This window comes from Corvus kubaryi, unplaced genomic scaffold, assembly GCF_017639235.1.
Source record: "Corvus kubaryi isolate FWS band 111438036 unplaced genomic scaffold, C.kubaryi_AGA036_p1.0 37262, whole genome shotgun sequence".
NCBI lineage: Eukaryota > Metazoa > Chordata > Aves > Passeriformes > Corvidae > Corvus > Corvus kubaryi.
In genome coordinates, this window is record NW_024581078.1 from 815,733 (window position 1) to 832,730 (window position 16,998).

Consider the following 16,998-nt stretch of genomic DNA (forward strand, 5'->3'; position numbering starts at 1 on the left):
GCCGTGCCCCGAGCTGCTCCCGAGCTGTTCCCGGAGCTGTTCCCGGAGCCGGCCGTGCCCCGAGCTGCTCCCGAGCTGTTCCCGGAGCTGTTCCCGGAGCCGCCGTGCCCCGAGCTGCTCCCGAGCTGTTCCCGGAGCTGTTCCCGGAGCCGCCGTGCCCCGAGCTGCTCCCGAGCTGTTCCCGGAACTGCTCCCGGAGCCGGCCGTGCCCCGAGCTGCTCCCGGAGCTGCTCCCGGAGCCGGCCGTGCCCCGAGCTGCTCCCGGAGCCTCTCTCGGGGTTCACTTAAGGGCGATTTTGCCGTGAGCTGCGCACGGAGCGTCTCCTTTAACTCCCGCTCGTAGCGTGAGGGGCTTGGACGAGTCCTTTGTGCCCAAAGTTAAGCGGGGCATTGGCGATTTCTGCTCGATTTGTGCCTTTGGTCGGGAGCTGCCCTGGTTCGGTCCTTGGCTCCTGCCCCGGGGCTCGAATACAGATTTTGAAGGTGTGGAGGTGGGATTTTCCCTGATTCTCACCTGCTGCAAGCCCCGGGCTCAGCAATGCCCCCTTCCCGCGCGGGGACTCGCAGGCTGGACCTGGGCAGGGGCAGCAGAACCGGACGGGGATTGTTCTGGGATCCAGCAGATCTTTCCTGCCCTGTGTCTTGGGGCAGCACAAACACTCAGAGGGGTCCTGGGTTTCCTCCAGAGCTGGGAAAAAATTGTGTTTGGAAGCGTTTCCCCAGAAAAATCCATGTGCTTCTCATGTTTCAGCTCCTGGATGGATTTGTGCATCGCTGCTGTCCCAAACCCAGGTGCTGGGAGCTCTTGGATGGTTCCCTGAGCTCCTCCTGTGCTGTTTTCCTTGCAGAAATGTCTCCTCAGTGGCCTGTGGCTCTTTTCCAGGCGTTATCCCATCCCTGCCTTCCCCAGGAGTGCCCTGTACAGGATCAGCAGCCCTGCCCTGGGCACCTCCCAGGTTGGTCCCACCTGAATTTATTCCATTTCCACCCCCAAAGTGTTTTCCCAGCAGAGTCCTGAGCTGGATGTGGATGTGGCTCTGGGAAACACCAGTTTTAGGCAGGAGATTTCCACTTTTTGAGTGGAACTCAAGGGATTTTGGGGTAGCTGAGGTTGGACGGGGCTCGGAGCACCCTGGGATAGTGGAAGGTGGAGTTGGGTGGGATTTAAGGTCCCTTCGACCCTGTCCATCCTGGGATTCCATGGAATGCATTGCACATGTGGCTGTTTCAAGGATCAGCTGCTGCTTTTCCAAGGCAGCTCCGTGTTTTCCACGTGTTATGAGAGTGACCCAATGATTCCCTCTGGTCAGTCAACCTCCTGCCTTTGAAGCTTGTGTTATGTGACTCCTGTTTGCTTGAATTCCTTGGGATTCTCCAACATGGAATGGTTTTCTCCAGTCCAGATGCTACTCCTCAGGAGGAAGGAAGGGATTCATATCAGGTTTTGTGGAGAACATCAAACAGGAATTGGCCAAAAACAAAGAGATGAAGGAAAGTATTAAAAAATTCCGGGATGAAGCTAAAAAGCTGGAGGAATCAGATGCACTTCGGGAAGCAAGGAGGAAATATGTGAGTGTTCCCTGGTTTATTGCCCAGTCCCTGAGCTTTTACTGCTCTGAGTGTAAATTTCAATCCGCAGCTGAACTGTTCAGGAGAAGTTCTGCTTGGCTGGAAGCATTCGGTGCTAAATGGATGCCTTGGAATATTTATTTGTTGGAATGTTTTGGGGTTGGGTTTTTGTTTTTTTTTAGTGGAAAATCTTTCCAGCAGACACTTGGCTGCATTTCTGAGCAGATCAAATAATGGGGCATTAAATTGAACATCGACTGTTTCTTTTGTGTTGTTCAGAGAGCTCTGAACATCATCATTTGCAAGGCTGAGCTGCTGCTGACTCAGGCAATGAGCTCCTGAAATGTCGCTTTTTTCGCCCTCGATTCCAGCCTTAATGGATTGTGCTCCATCCAAGCTGGGTCTGAGTATTCTCTGTCTCTTGATTAATGTTTTTTTTCCCCAGAAAACCATTGAATCTGAAACAGTGAAGACCTCAGAAGTGATTAAAAAGAAACTTGGAGAAATAACAGGGACGGTTAAAGAGGTAAAAGGACATTTCCTTAGGGCAGCTCTGCTTCCGTTGGACTTTTGGGGGGGCTGGAATTGTCATTATTGGTGGCAGGTGCTGCTATTCCAGAGGTGATTCGGACCCTGGAGCTTTTAAAAGCAGAGGCATTGACAGGGTAATGGATTGAGTGTGGTCAGAGGAGGCCCAGCCCGGGGATTCCTCTGGGATTTGGGGGATGGAGAAAAGAGAGACCCCACCTGCAGCCCTGGGAGCCTAAAATGAGGATGTGGAGCTGCTGGAGAGAGTCCAGAGGGGCCCGTGGAGATGCTCCAAGGGCTGGATCCCTTCTGGGGAGAGCTGGGGCTGAGAAGAGAAGCTCCAGGGAGAGCTCAGAGCCCTTTCCAGGGCCTAAAGGAGCTCCAGGAGAGCTGGAGAGGAACTGGGGCCGAGGGATGGAGCTGGAATGACCTTTCCTGGTTTCCCTTGCAGAGTTTGGATGAGGTCAGCAAAAGCGACCTGGGCAGGAAGATCAAGGAAGGGGTGGAGGAAGCGGCCAAAACGGCCAAGCAGTCGGCGGAGTCGGTGACCAGGGGAGGGGAGAAGCTGGGCAGGACTGCAGCCTTCAAAGCCATCTCGCAGGTGCCGATCCTCCCGGGGCTCCCGCGGCACCCAGAGCCTCGGGACTGGCTCCGTGGGGAGCCTGGGTGGGAAATGCAGCAGCCGCCTCCCACGGGCAGCCCTGGCAGCCGGGACTGCGGGTCTGGCGCTGCCTGGGAGGTGCGAGCCTGGCAGAGCGGAGCTGCCTGCAGCGGGGGGGGAAATGTCTCTCTCCAGTGGGATTTGAGCTTCTTTGAATCCCTCTTTTTGCAGGAAATGCAGAAAATATCCAGTGTTTTGTTGTCGAGCTGTGGCTGCCCCATCCCTGGCAATGCCCAGGGCCTTTTGCTCTCCCAAACCATCACAGGAGGGATTTTCAGCTTCTGGGGGAGCAGGAAATCCACACTAACAGGGCTGTTTGCCTTGCAGGGAGTAGAAACTGTGAAGAAGGAAATAGATGAGAGTGTTTTGGGACAAACTGGGCCCTACAGACGCCCGGAGCGGCTCCGGAAACGGACGGAATATTCCGGAGAGAGGATTAAAGAGCAGCGAGTGTTTGAAGCCAATGAGTACGTGTGGGATCCTCTGGGGGGGATATTTCCAGGTGTAATTTGATGGAAAACTTCGAAACAGGTCAGGGATTAAAATCCAGGAGCTGTGGGGTGGGAGCAGCTGGGTCTGGGAGCGCATTCCCAGCAGGAGTTGATGATCCCGAATCTTCCCGTGCTGGAACTGGGAACTTCCAATTCTGAAGTTGAGATTTAATGTTCAGAGGTGAAATTCTGAGCTGCGCTTTGTTTTGTGCTCAGTTTTAACTTCTTGCTGCTGAGTTAGGCTGGGCAGGACTAAGGCTTTTTCGTGTGCTGCTTTGATCCTCTGAGTCGAGTTTTATTTGTCTGGTGCTTTATTTATCTGGAGTTTTGTTTATCTGATGTTTTATTTATCTGGTTTTTTATTTGTCTGGTGTTTTATTTATCTGGTGGATCATTTATGGGGCTATAATTTACGGGGCCACAATTTATTTTATAATTGATGAGGCTATAATTTATCCTGTAATTGAGCTCATCATTTATGTGCTGTCTCAGCCTCAGTGATGCCGAGTGCTGCAGGGATATTCCTCAGGGTGTTGTCTGTATTTGTTACCAGTTAATTTTTCCCAAATATCTGCGTTTTATCCCTGTTTTCTGCCTTCTCTAGGGAGGCCATGGGCATGGTGCTGCATAAAGACTCCAAGTGGTACCAGCAGTGGAAAGATTTCAAGGACAACAACGTGGTTTTCAACAGTGAGTGCTCGGAGGGAGCAGCACGTTCCTTTCCCAGCCCTTCCTGCCTGGATCTGCTTCCATCTGTGCCTCCAGCCTCGACAGAATGCAAATCACAAATTCCCACCTTTTTCTGTGGGGTTGGAGCTGGTGCTGGGAGTGCTGTGAAGGGAGGGAGGCAGAGCCGACAGCCCTGCAGCTTCTCCAGGCTGCTCCATCTGTGCTCCGGCCCCTCCTGCAGCCGGGCTTTGCTGGGAGCGCTCCCAGCTCCAGGGCTCCAAACCCTGCTCAGAGGGAACTGAGCTCGTGGGTTTCCTGCTTTTCCCTCCCTGGCTTTGTTCTGGCACCAGGGACAGGGAAGGCAGCTCTGCTCCTCCTGAGCTAGAGCTTAAAACCAGGGAAATCCTTAAAAATCGAGGGACTTTAACACAACTTCCAAACAGGTGAAAGGTTTTTAAAAAAAAAAAATCCTGTGATCTTTTTGTACTGTAAAGCTGATCTTTGATATCATCTGAGGCTGTTTCTAGTGGGAGTGCCCTGAAAACAATCCCAGAATCCCAGAATTTAGGTTGGAAAAGCCCTTCAGGACCATCGAGTCCAAGCTGTGCCCGATGCCTACCTTGCCACCCCCAGAGCCCTGGGTGCCACCTCCAGGGATGGGGCTCCACCAGCTGGAGCAGCCCTGCTCTAAGTGAGCCCAGTCCTGAAGTTCCTCATTCCACTGGATAAATACCCTTCCAGGAGGTGTTAAATCCAGAGTGACAGCAGAGGAAAAGTTCCTGAGAGATCAGAACGTTGCAGGAAAACCGGGAGAAAAACGGGGAGAAAAGTGGCGAGAAAAGTGGGGAGAAAACCAACTCACAGCTGGTGCTGAGGAAAGGGATTGAGGAGAGGGTGGATGCTGCAGGTTATTGCCTGGCTCAGGGTGAGCTGGGAGGGCTCTGAGCTCTCTGCTCCCGTTCCAGGGTTCTTTGAGATGAAGATGAAGTACGACGAGAGTGACAACGCCTTCATCCGAGCGTCCCGCGCCGTCACCGACCGCGTCACCGACCTCATCGGTACAGGCACATCCCAGGGCTCCTCCCAGAGCCCCTGGCTCTGCTCCTGCTGCTGGCACTGCTGCTCCTCCCGTGCTGCTGCTGCCACGCTGGGGCACATTCCCGAGCTTTGCCGGGTTTTGCATGGATCGTTACCGGGGGATGGGTGGGAGGACAGTCCTTGGGCGGGAGAAATCCCAGGTTTGACTTCAAGGCTGGAGTTGTTCCCAGGGTGACTCTTGCTCTGCTCGGTAGCCAGAGGGCTGTTCCTGTCTCCCGGTGCTGGTGGCTGTGGCACCCCCCCACTGAGCTGTTTTTCCAGGGGGATTGTTCTCCAAGACGGAAATGTCCGAGGTGTTGACGGAGATCCTCAAGGTGGATCCATCCTTTGACAAGGATCGCTTCCTGAAGCAGTGCGAGCGGGACATCATCCCCAACGTCCTCGAGGTGACACAGGATCCATTTCTTCCCTGCATTTTTCCCTTTATTATCCCATGGAAGGTTGTTTTTTTTTACTTTCCCATTGCTAAAATCAAAAGTTGGGGCAGGATTTGCTTCTCCAGCTCTGCACAGAACCTTGGGAAAGGAATCGGATCCCACATTTGGGTTCAAACCATGAGATAATAAATGATTGTTCTGGCCTGGAGAACAACAAATGAGGTGGGATCAGAGGGAGAGGGGTGAGCAAATGGGGACAGCAGAGGGATAAGGGAAGGGATTTGGGATGTGCTCCTGGCTACTGATCTGGGGTTTGGGAACAGGAGCAGGCCGTGACAGAAGGTTCAGTGGTCATGGAAGTGTTTGGAATTTGATGTTTTTAAGGACTCAGAGTGATGAGAGATGTGACTGTAAATGGGTGTAGGTCCCTGTCACTGCAACGGGGAAGACAGAGGGAACCTGGGATTTGAAATAGAGCAGGAATTGTTCTGAGGGACTCAGGAGAGACTGGGATCCCAAACGAAGGATCCCAAACGAGGGATTCTTCTGTTCCTTCTGTGCCCTGAATTCTTCAGTGTGGAAAGTTGCAGCTCTGCTCCTGCTCCTGTTTGATCTGAGGATTTCTGAGCCCTGGGAACTCTGCTGGCTCCCTGGCAGGTGTAACAGGAAGATTTAACAGGAAGGTTTGGCTGGAAGCTTCGGGAGAGTTTAATTATCCAAAGCTTTATGTCCCTTGGCCTCAGCTCCTGTGTTTTGATAGAAATCCTTTTTGCTGTTCCCCTTTGCAGCTCCCAGTTTCCCCCCAGAGTCCCACAGAATGTGGGATCTGAGGTGTTCTGCTGCTGGAAGGGCTGGTTGGTCCCACTTGGATACAGGAGGAGCTTTAAAAGGCTCTGTTTGGTTTCCTCCTCAGGCTCTGATCTCCGGGGAGCTCGACATCCTCAAGGACTGGTGCTATGAGGCGGTGAGTGAAGCTCCCAGGAGCGGCCCCAAAGCCTGGGATTCTCCCTTGGAAATGGGGTTATTTTGAGGGGGTTTTGCCTTGCAAACTGTGAATTTGAGTTGGTTGGAATTCAGGGACTTCCTGGAAGCAGAGCCTTTCCTGACAGTGTTGGGGGGCTTTTATTTGGGTCTTCATTCCTCCAAAGTTATTGTGCTGTAAAGTCCAAAATAATTCTGTTCCTCTGTTCAGGAGCTGAATTTCTCCACGTGAGTTCCCTGTGCTGTTCCCCACCACCAGAGGGCTTGGAGAGGCAATTTTTTCTATTTAATAAATCCTGATGAGCATTTTTTCTACCAATAATCCAGTCTGAAAGCAAAGAACCTTCCCTGCTTCCAGCAACCGAGGGAATGACACCTCAGGATTGCTCTGGAGGGAAGCAGCAGCCTCCCTGCAGTTTGTGAGACCAAAACCAAACATTTCCCAGGCAGCTGGAATTGGAAATGAAGCTCCTGAGTTGAGAATAATCAGTCAGATAAGCCAGGGGAGGAAATGGGAATCCTATCCCTGAGAATCCAGGTGATAAAGCCTCTTAAGGGATCCCACAGGTGTTGAGCTGGTGATTCTGGTCACTAAACTCCCTGGTTTTCCCTGGTTTTCCCTGTTTCTGCTGTTCAGTCCAGTTGTGAGTCCCTCAGCTCTCAGGTGCTCTCAGGTCCTCACGTTCTGCCCAGGAAAAGTGGGATTTTTAGTGGGAATTTGGTGAATCCCAAAGCATTTGCTGCAGTTCTTTGATCCCTTCCTTCAGCACATTTATAAAAATGGGGCTTTTTTTCTCGTGGGGTTTTTTTGGTGGCTCTCTCCAAGCAGAAATTCCCTTTTCTTTTTGTGGCAGAACAATTCCAAACAATTCCCAACCCAAGTTTGTTCTTCCCTCAGACCTACAGCCAGCTGGCCCATCCCATCCAGCAGGCCAAGGCCTTGGGGCTCCAGTTCCATTCCAGGATCCTGGACATCGACAACATCGACGTGAGTTCCCTGTCCAGGATCTCCTTTGGGGGAGGAATTAAACCAATGGGCTCTGGAGGGGATTTTCAGAATCATTAAGGTTGGAAAAATCCTCCAGGATCATCGAGTCCAACCTTCTTTGCTCTGCCTGCTGGGTTTGAACTCTGGGGTTTGGCATTTCTGCTCCCAGAGGGAAAATCCCACTCTTGCATGAGCTTTAAGCTCCTTCCCACCCAAACCAGGGATTCTGGGATGACTCAGCCAAGTTCCAGGTGCTCTCCAGGTCCCTTTGTGGAGGAGCTGGAGCTGTTCCTGCCCCACTTAGGGAATGACAGGAATTCTGTCACCTCATTCCGGCATCAAGATCAGCTCCCCCATCCTGACCTGCTTGGGGAGATTCCAGGGATCCCAGCACTGAGAAATAATCCCAGTGGGAAGTTTGGGAGGGATGCACTGATCAGGGACATTCCTGCTCCTCCTGGAACCCCACAGGCAGATGGATGTTGTGGGATCATTGATGGCATCTAAAATATCTCGGAAATCGGGCTGGGGTTGGATTTGGGTGGAAAACTGATTTTTATTTGGCTGGATTGAGTGAGTCCAGCCAGCTCCAGGACTGGGATGGGAGCTGGTTTCCCTGGGATCAGGCACAGGAACGTTGCAGAGCTGCTGAGATTGCCTCAGGGAGCAGGAAAATCTGCCTATAAATAAATGTATTCCTTTGTGACACGGCCCAGCCTTGTGCCCATCCTGGTGCTGCTTCCTTTATGAGGGGATAAAACAGAATCTGTGCGAACATTTCGAAAGAGGAAAATCCCGCTGTCCCCAGTCCCTGTGATTCCTTTTGGGGGCAGCACAGCCAGGAATTCCGGAGCTGGAGAGCAACAAAGCATTCCCTGGCATCCTGCATTCCCACAGAAAGGGGATGCAAAAGGTTTCCCACAGAGGGCAGGAAGAGAATTCTGGGTTTTTAGAAGGAAAAAGCTGAATTTCCACTCCTCTTGCATTCCGGTGAATGAGGCCTTTAAATATTTAATGGAATGGGAACAGAGGAGAAAAATCCTGGCAAACAGAAGGTGCTCACCTCGGAGTCTTTGTGGTACAGTTTTTGTCTGGTTCAGAACAATTTCCTGGCAAAAACTGATGTAAAATCAGGAGAAAAGGCTCCATTTGATCCTTGTGGGTCCCTTCCAGCTCAGGATTCCAAGCATTTCCTTCAGAAAACTCCAGTTTTGGAGAGCAGGGGGTCCTTTATTCTTGCTTTCTAATTGGAAATAACGGAGCAGAGCTTGTTCCCATTTCCCAGATTTATGGACTTGGGAAAGTAACGAAAAAATTCACAACAGTTTGGGGAAAGCTTTGAAGGTTCCCAGGCATTTTTTAATGGGAAGTTTTTTGGGGAACAGCTTTTCCATCATACCTGAACCACAGAATTGATGTGGCTGAGCAGCCAGAGGAGCTCTGGGGGAGCTGGGACTGTCCAGCCCTGGGGGAGGTGGGAAACTCTGGGTGCTCTTCTGTGAACCTGCAGGAATGGGCTGTTTTCCATGGAATTCTCTGTCCTTGCAGCTGGCCATGGGGAAGATGATGGAGCAGGGACCAGTGCTGATCATCACCTTCCAGGCCCAGGTGGTGATGGTGATCAAGAACCACAAAGGGGAGGTGGTGGAAGGGGACCCGGTGAGTGGGGCCTGGACATGTTTGGGGTCTGGGACGTGTTTGGGGTTTGGGATCTCCCACTGCAGCTCCAGCTCCATCCCATTCCCACCTCACCCTGCTGGGTTTTCCTTCCCCATTCTGGGAGAGCAGAGCCCTCTGGCAAACAGGGTGGGAGCAGAGTTGAGTCACTGAGTGAAAAAATCCCCAAATCCGCGTTTTTAGCTCCCCACACTGACACGGAACGATGCCTTCATTCCCTGGAAATCCCACAGGGAACTCCCACGCCCGGCTGCAGCTCAGGCTGTGTGTGGTGCTTCGGGAACAGGACAGGGAATGGTTTGTGGAGCAAACCCCTGGCACCTCCTGGAATGCCCTTGGCTGTGGTTGGGGCTGTTCCTTCCTGGGTGATTCCAGGCTGAGCCTGGCCCATGGAATTCCCTGTTCCCAGAGTTCGTGGCAGCCGCTGGAGGAGGTTCCTGGAGCTCCTTTATTCCCAAGTGTCTCTCTCCAGGCAGCTCCAGTCTGTCCTGTGCCTCAGTAGCTCAGGGACACTTCACAGGGACATGGGGACAGTGCTGGCACTTCCCAGCACATTTTGCTTGGAATTAATAAGGGCATTTAACAAATACTGGCTTTTGCAACCCTGGCCTTTAGTCCAGGCTGGAAAAATGGGATTCATCTGAATGATGGGGCCCGCCTGGGCTGATTCACAACCAGGGCAGGAACAGCTGATCCAGTGATTCCCTGCACTGAATTCCTGCATTCCTGGGAGATAAATATTGATGGGATAATTATTGAACAGGATATCAAAGTCTGTTTGCTGTCGGATTCCTCTGGAGCCGCAATAAATCAGGGAGAGGCATTAAAATTCTCCAGTGGAACCCAAACCTCAGCTTTAGTCAAGTGCCCGGGGTTGGGTGGAAGTGCTGAGCCGCCGCTGGAATATTGAACACGGGGAGTTTTAGGGACAGGGGACCCTCAAATCCACAGGATTCCGGTGTTGGAAGGACCTTAAAGGTCACCTCATCCCAGCCCCGCCAGGGCAGCGTGTCCGTGCCCCTCTAACTGCGGGATTTTCCCGGCAGGACAAGGTTCTGCGGATGCTCTACGTGTGGGCCCTGTGCAGGGACCAGGACGAGCTCAACCCCTACATGGCCTGGAGGCTCCTGGACATTTCTTCCTCCAGCACGGAGCAGGTCCTCTGAGCAGGGCTGGGCCGGGCCCTTCCCCCCCTCTGGAAGCAGCTCCAGCCCGGAACTCGCCCCAGCCTCCACGGGGAGCAGGCCAGGCTGGGATTTTTGGGAGAGCAGGCTCCCGGTTATCCCAGTCCCTGAGGAGTGGGGGTGACCCCCTGCTCGGGGGGCTCAGCGTGAATGTGTGACACGAGCAGCTCTGCTGCTGCTTCTTCCCTCGTGCCTCAAGGAGGCTCCTGGGTGCTTCCCAGTGCTCCCAGCCAGCTGGGAATCACAGAGAGCCCTCATTCCCAGCTGCTGGCATCCTCAGAGATCCCGGGAAAGGCCTTGGAGGGGCTCTTGGCTGCCAATCTCCTGTCCGAGCTCCAGCCTTGTGTCCCCACCGTGTCTTGCACTTTCCCAAACCAAATACAGCCAGGACTTTGCACATGGAGGTGTTGGAAGCTCAGGTTGGGGATGGGATGGGATGGGATGGGATGGGATGGGATGGGATGGGATGGGATGGGATGGGGGTGATGTTTGAATATCCAGGGGTAAGGTTTGGATACCCACAGCTCAGCAGGGGGAGCATTGTTGGTTCTGGCCACAGAGAGCCACAAGTGCATCCCTTGGGCTGGTGGGGAGGGTGGAGGGTGTGGGGCAGGAGAGGAGGAGCAGCTGGAATGTCTGAGGAGTGGGGCTGCTTTGGAAACCCTGGATTTTTCTGTTCCATCCCATCTCATTCCCAGGAGGAAAGCTGTGCTCCTTGCACAGCTCTCTGGGCTTGTGTGCTCCTCATCCCTGCACAAATCCTGGGTCCAGGAGCAGAAACCTCCCAGTTTGCTGCTGGAGCATGGGGTGAAATCCCCTTCCAGGCCCAACCTAAAAAACAGGGTTTGAAAATCCCAAATCATGAAAAAAATCCCCCGAATTCAGGTTCCAGCGGCAGCGTTCAGTGGGGTTTGGGACCCTCCTTCCCGAGCTTCTTCCTGTGGGGAGGAGGAGGAGCTGGGGGAATGTCTGAGGGGAGCAGGAACTGCAGGGTTTGGGATTCTCCTGGAGGTGTTTGGGGGCACCACCTGCCCCCTGTCCATGGAAAACGAGGGTGGGAAAAGGTTTGGAAGAGGAAATCCGAGGATTGCTGTGGTGCTGAGGGGGAGGCAGGACAGCTCTGCCGTGCCACCGTGATTAAAGAGAATAATTGCAGTTCCTCCTTCTCTTCGAGTGTCCGGAGCTCTGAACATCCCTGGGACCTTCCCACAGCCCAGGGTGAGACATTTTCCTTGGAATGTGACAAATCCAGCAGCAGAGGCAGCCCTTGGAACATTCCCAGAGTGTGGGGATTCCACATTCAGGGCAGGCTGAGGGTGGGATGTGGTTCCTGGGGTCACAACCACCCCAGGGAATGTTCCAGGCTGGGATGAGGGGCTGGGATGCTGGGAAAGGCCAGGGAGGGAGGAGTCCAGGGAAGGGAACCCAGGAGGGGCTGAGGGAGCTGGGAAAGGGGCTCAGCCTGGAGCAAAGGAGGCTCAGGGGGGACCTTGTGGCTCTGCACAAGTCCCTGACAGGAGGGGGCAGCCGGGGGGGTCGGGCTCTGCTGCCAGGGAGCAGGGACAGGAGGAGAGGGAACGGCCTCGAGTTGCACCAGGGAAGGCTCAGGTTGGATATTGGAAAAATTCCTTCATGGAGAGGAATTGTTGTAAAGGCCTGGCCCAGTCACCGTCCCTGGAGGGGTTTGAAATCCACGGGGATGTGGCACTTGGTGGCCTTGCAGGCTTTTCCCAGCCCTGCTGATCGCACGATGCCGGGTGCTGGGCGCTGCCAGCCCTGCCCGTGGCTCCCTCCCCGGGATGTCTCCAAGGTAAGCGGGGTTGCCATGGGAATGGGGATGGTGGGATGGTGACTCAGAGCTGCTCCCTGCCAGGCTCTGACATTCCGTGGGCTGTTCCCATCCTGGCGTGGGGGGCTCGGAGCCCCCACATCCCCAACACCTTCCCAGGCTGCTCCAGCCTGGCCTTGGGCACTGCCGGGGATCCAGGGGCAGCCACGGCTGCTCTGGCAATTCCACTCCAGGGCCTCCCCACCCTCCAGGGAAGGGTTGGAATGTTTTTGGCTGAGCCCAGCCCATTCCATGGTTCTGTGGTTCCACAGCTCCTTGGGAAGGCTGGGCCATCCCACGCTGTTATCCCGAGGCCCTCGGGGCTCTGCCCCCCGGATCCTGCGGTGCTGGACTTCGGACAAACTGCCCTGGGGGTTTTGTTCAGGCAGTTCCCAGTTTGGAGCTGGATTTGGGTGGAATGTGATGATCAGGATGGCTCTGAGCACATCCCCAGTGATCCCTCAGTGCTCCTTGTTCCTCTGTTCCTCCCTCCATTGCATTTTTTAGGGATGCAGCCCCTGCTGCCAGGTGGAATTGTCCTCCCTGGGCCTTTCTGGCACCGGGGCTCTTCTTTCCAGCCTTCAGCACACAAAACATTCCTGCCAAACGACGGCTCCGGGGGACGAGCTGTGCCAAGCCCGGAGCACCAACCTCGTTCAAGAACAATTCATTAGAGGGGGAGGTTTTTTTGAATGAGGTGTTTTTCATCTGGGAAGGGAGCTGGGACAGATCCATGGAGCAGCAGCTCCTGTGCTGCCTCTCCAGAGCTCAGCTCCTCTGCCAAAGCCTCTGAGATGTTTTTTTTTGTGGTGAATGATTCCAAAATGATTCTTGCCCTGTATCAGATCAGCTCCAAGAGCTGCGAGTTCTCCCTGGAGCTGCTGGAGGGAGCGGGGGCTTTGTCAGGCTCGGTGGAGGGATGAGTTACTGAGGGGTGTGGGATTCTTCTGGCTCTGACTGTTCCTCCCAGCTACAATAAATAAATAAAGCTTAATTAAGGCGAAGGCTTGGATAACACTTCCCCCCACACTCTCCCATGGAGCACGGGGAGGAAATTCCACTTGGGAAGGTTCTGCCTGTGGCTGCCCCATCCCTGGAGGTGTCCAAGTGTTGGAAGGGGCTTGGAGCAAGCTGGGATACTGGAAAGTGGGAAGGGAGTGGGACTGGATGGGCTTTAAGGTCCTTCCAACCCGACCCACTCCCTGATTCCCTGGTTCCGCCCCTGAAGTGCGGAGTCACCGCTGCGATTCCGCCGTGGCCTCGGCAGGAGCCGCGAGCAGCGCGGGGACCTGGAGCAGCGCTGGCAAAGCTCCGCGGCCCCAGCCGGGCCGGGCTGGGCAGCAGCTGCCGAGTCCAGCAGCAATTTCCTTTCCAGAGGGAAAGAGCTTCCAAACATCCCCGCGGGAGTGTCTGGAGGCAGCCGCCCAACAGGAGAAGGATCCTGACACAGCATCCGCGCTCCAGAGGGGCCGGAGCAGCCGGGACACGCCACCAGCCCGTGGCTGTCACCGACCAGGCACACAAAGCTTTGGGGGGGCTCTCGGGGATGTCCCGGCAGCGGAGGGCAGGGCTGGAAAACACCGGGAGTCCCACGGGGAGATGGGATCCGGCACTTCTGTGCTATCCCTTAAAAGCCATCCTGCTTCCAGGGCGGTTTGGCACGGATGGATTTCGAAACAGCCCTCGACAGGGAAATGAGCACGGGTTAAGGGATGGATCCATTGATTTTGTTCTGTCCTTGATCTCGATCCTGCCTTTCCCTGGGATGTTTTCAGCTGAGGTGCTTTTTAAACAGCTTTAATTCATTTTCCCTCGGCTGCTGCAGTGCTGCTAATTGGGAACTGGGACTATCTGACAGGATTTACATAGATTTGAAATGGGAAAGGAATAACTTCCAAAAATACCTCCCTTTTCAAACGCAAATGCAGCAGAAACTTCGTGAAACCATTTTCTTAAAATACCCTGAAAATCCGCCGTGATTTTGATGGATCCTTTCTGCCGGCAAGGTTTGCTCCTGGAAAGGATGGATCCGAACATCCTGACAAGCTCTGATTGCAGCGGGAGCTGTGACCACGCAGTGGCTGCCCAGACCTTCCCCACACGCCCAGGTTTCCCCGGGATCACGGGCTCGGCTTTCCCGGGAACACGAGCCGGGCGCTGGACTCGCGGCTCCCCGCCCGCCCAGCCGGCCGTGGGATGGGATCTCTCCTTTCGGCGTTTGTTTTGATCCCATGGGATGTGAGTGGGACCTGCCCTGGCGGGGATGAGCCCCGCGGTCTCCATTGGCACCGGCACGTCTGAGTTCCTCGGGAACGTCTGCCACGAGCTCCCGTAGCCATGGAGACACCGAAGCCGTGCACAGCAACACTTTTCCAGGCGTTTTTTCCCCCTTTTTTTCTCCTATCAGCCTCCTCGGGCTGTGCCCACAGCAAGGGCTGATCATTTTAAGGGAATAGTGGATTTTTCTATGGAATGTCAGGCGAGAGCCCTGGCAGAGCTTATCCTTGCTCCCAGCATCCCGTTGATTCCAAGGTCTGTGCCCCACCAACGGGCACCTCTTCCCATCTCCGGCTGAAATGATTCCATGTGGGATGGGGCATCTCTGCTCTGGAGCCAGGCTGGGAGAGCTGGGGGTGTCCAGCTGGAGAAAGGAAGGATCCAGGGAGAGCTCAGAGCCCCTTGCAGGGTCCGAAGGGGCTCCAGAGGAGCTGGAGAGGGACTGGGGACAAGGGCTGCAGGGGAAACACGGTCACACCCTGCTCTGCCCCGGGGGTGTGCGGGAAGGCAGCGCTCCAGAGGGATGGATCCAGGCAGGAATGGTGCAGCAGCAGGGATGTGCTTGGCTGCAGGGATGCTCTGAAGGTGTGCTGGAAGCTCCTGGCTGGAGAGGAGCAGCAGCTCCATCACCACGGTCCTGTCCCTGCTGTCACCCTGTGCTGGGCCCAGGGGTGTCCCAGAGATCCCCAGGATGGGGTGAGCGGGATGGGATGAGCAGGATGGGAAGAGCGGGATGCTGAGCACAAGCAGCAGCGATGCTGGAATTCCAAGCTGGCATTTGACAGGGATCTTGGCCAAAAAATCCCGTGGGGCCTGGATCCCTCCTGCCTGTCCCAGCATGGCTCTGCTCCATGGCTGTGTCCCCTTCCCGGCACCCCCATGGCCGGTCCTGTCCCCCACATCCCCAGGGTCATTTCCATGGATGCCCCTGCAGCCACCTTGACCCCCCCCAATCCCGTATTTCCACAGCATTCCCATGGCACTGCTCCTCCCTGCATCCCCAGGGTCCTCCTGCAGGACCACACCCACTGCAGCCCCCTGCCCCTGCTCCCAGGGCCCTGTGCTGTCACCTCCCCACCACACTCCTCGGCATCCCCCCCACACGACAGCGCAGCCACTGCACCCCCGGGGTACCACATCCCTGAAATCCCCCCAGGGTATCACATCCCTGCATCCCCCCACTCCACCTGTATCCCTGGGTTACCACATCCCTGCATCCCTAAATCCCCCCGGCGCCACATCCCGCACACCTTCCCGCATCCCCCCGTTATCCCATCCCCCGCACCCTCCCTCTCCCACCTTCCCCGCAGCCCCGCACGCTTCCCACCCCCTCCCGCCTCCTCCCAGCCGCTGCAACCCCCCCACGCCGGGTACCACACCCCCCGCATCCTCCATCCCCCGCATCCTCCATCCCCCGCATCCCTCCACACCCTCCGCATCCCCGCACCCCGCGCATCCCTCCCTCCCCACCCCGTATCCACACTCCGCCCCCCCAGGCGCAGCTCCCCCCCCCCTTCCGCAGCCCAATCAGGGCCGCTTGGAGGAATTCAAACCCCGGCCCCGCAAGCGCCGCCGGCGGCTCCGCTCGGCTCCCCCGGCCGGGAAGGCTGCGCCGTGGGGCGGCCGGGAACGGCGGCGGCAGCGGGACCGGGAGCGGGGCCGGTCCGGATGGGCTCGGGGAGCGGCGGGGCGGGCGCGGCCCCCGCCCGCCGCCCGGAGCGCAGGTGAGCGGGGGGGAACCGCGGGGGGACCGGGGGAACCGGGAAAGTTTGGTGGCGGACCCCCGGGGCTGCACCGGGCACCGCCCGCCCGCGGCTCCGCAGGGGCGGTGCGGGATGCGAGGGGACTCCGCTCCCGGTGCCGCTCCCGGTGCCGCTCCCGGTGCCGGCTGCCCCCGACCCCGGGGGGGCTCCCTGCGGGGATGGGGGTCCGGAGAGGTGCGGGATCCCCGGGGTTGGGGTGCGCCCGGGGGGCTGTGTCAGCCTGGGGTGGGGGGGGAGAGGGAAAAAAAAGGGGAATTTGGGAAGAAATATCGCTATTAGATAAAATCTAGGATGGGCATTTTGGGGAAGAAGAAGTGGAAAACAAGGAATTCCTGCAGCTGCTGCAAAGCTGCTGATTTCGGGGTTCTGCTGGCGGGGAGCAAAGGGGCGGCTGCCAGAGCCCCCGAGTGCTGAGGGGCTTTGGGGGTGCCCAACCCGGGTCTGGGAGACGGGGGAGGGCGGCTTCGGGAAACTTTGGGATGAAACGGAGCTGCTTGGTCCCTGCTGGAGCCGGGGGTCTGTGCGGGAGCCGGGGGGATTCCGCAGAACCCCGGGACAAAGGGCTGAGCCGCAGAGCTGCCCCTCGGAGGAGCCGGGGGCGTTCCACCCTCAGCCCCCTCGGGAAGAGCTGGAGCTGTGGGAGCTCTCTGGGAGTGCCGGGGAGCCCTGCCCGTGCAGAGGGAATTCGGGAAGTCTGGGCTCGCTGGAGGCAGTTTTTGGTGCAGAGCCTCGTGTTGAACATGAGATGAAGCTCCAGCAGTGCCAGGTGTGGGATCGACGAAGGTTTGGGGCTCCCCCGACCCTGACTCCCATCCCCACCTTCCTGCCATTCTCGGGGGCTTCTGCTTCCTCCCAGCTGCTGCTATCTGGCAGGAACGTGTCCCAGAGCTGAGGGGGTGACTCCGGT

General features: G+C 56.3%; 1 protein-coding gene across 1 annotated transcript; it reads left to right on the forward strand.

The window, feature by feature from the left end:
- Nucleotides 1-823: 823 nt before the first annotated feature.
- TIMM44 (translocase of inner mitochondrial membrane 44) lies at nucleotides 824-10,626 on the forward strand. The gene is made up of 12 exons (XM_042024395.1): nucleotides 824-956; nucleotides 1,399-1,569; nucleotides 2,015-2,095; nucleotides 2,549-2,698; nucleotides 3,086-3,225; nucleotides 3,854-3,939; nucleotides 4,884-4,976; nucleotides 5,278-5,402; nucleotides 6,307-6,357; nucleotides 7,273-7,362; nucleotides 8,911-9,021; nucleotides 10,086-10,626. Exons 2-12 carry the CDS (start codon nucleotides 1,486-1,488, stop codon nucleotides 10,203-10,205), a joined length of 1,131 nt encoding a protein of 376 aa, XP_041880329.1. The 5' UTR covers nucleotides 824-956; nucleotides 1,399-1,485; the 3' UTR covers nucleotides 10,206-10,626.
- Nucleotides 10,627-16,998: the final 6,372 nt, after the last annotated feature.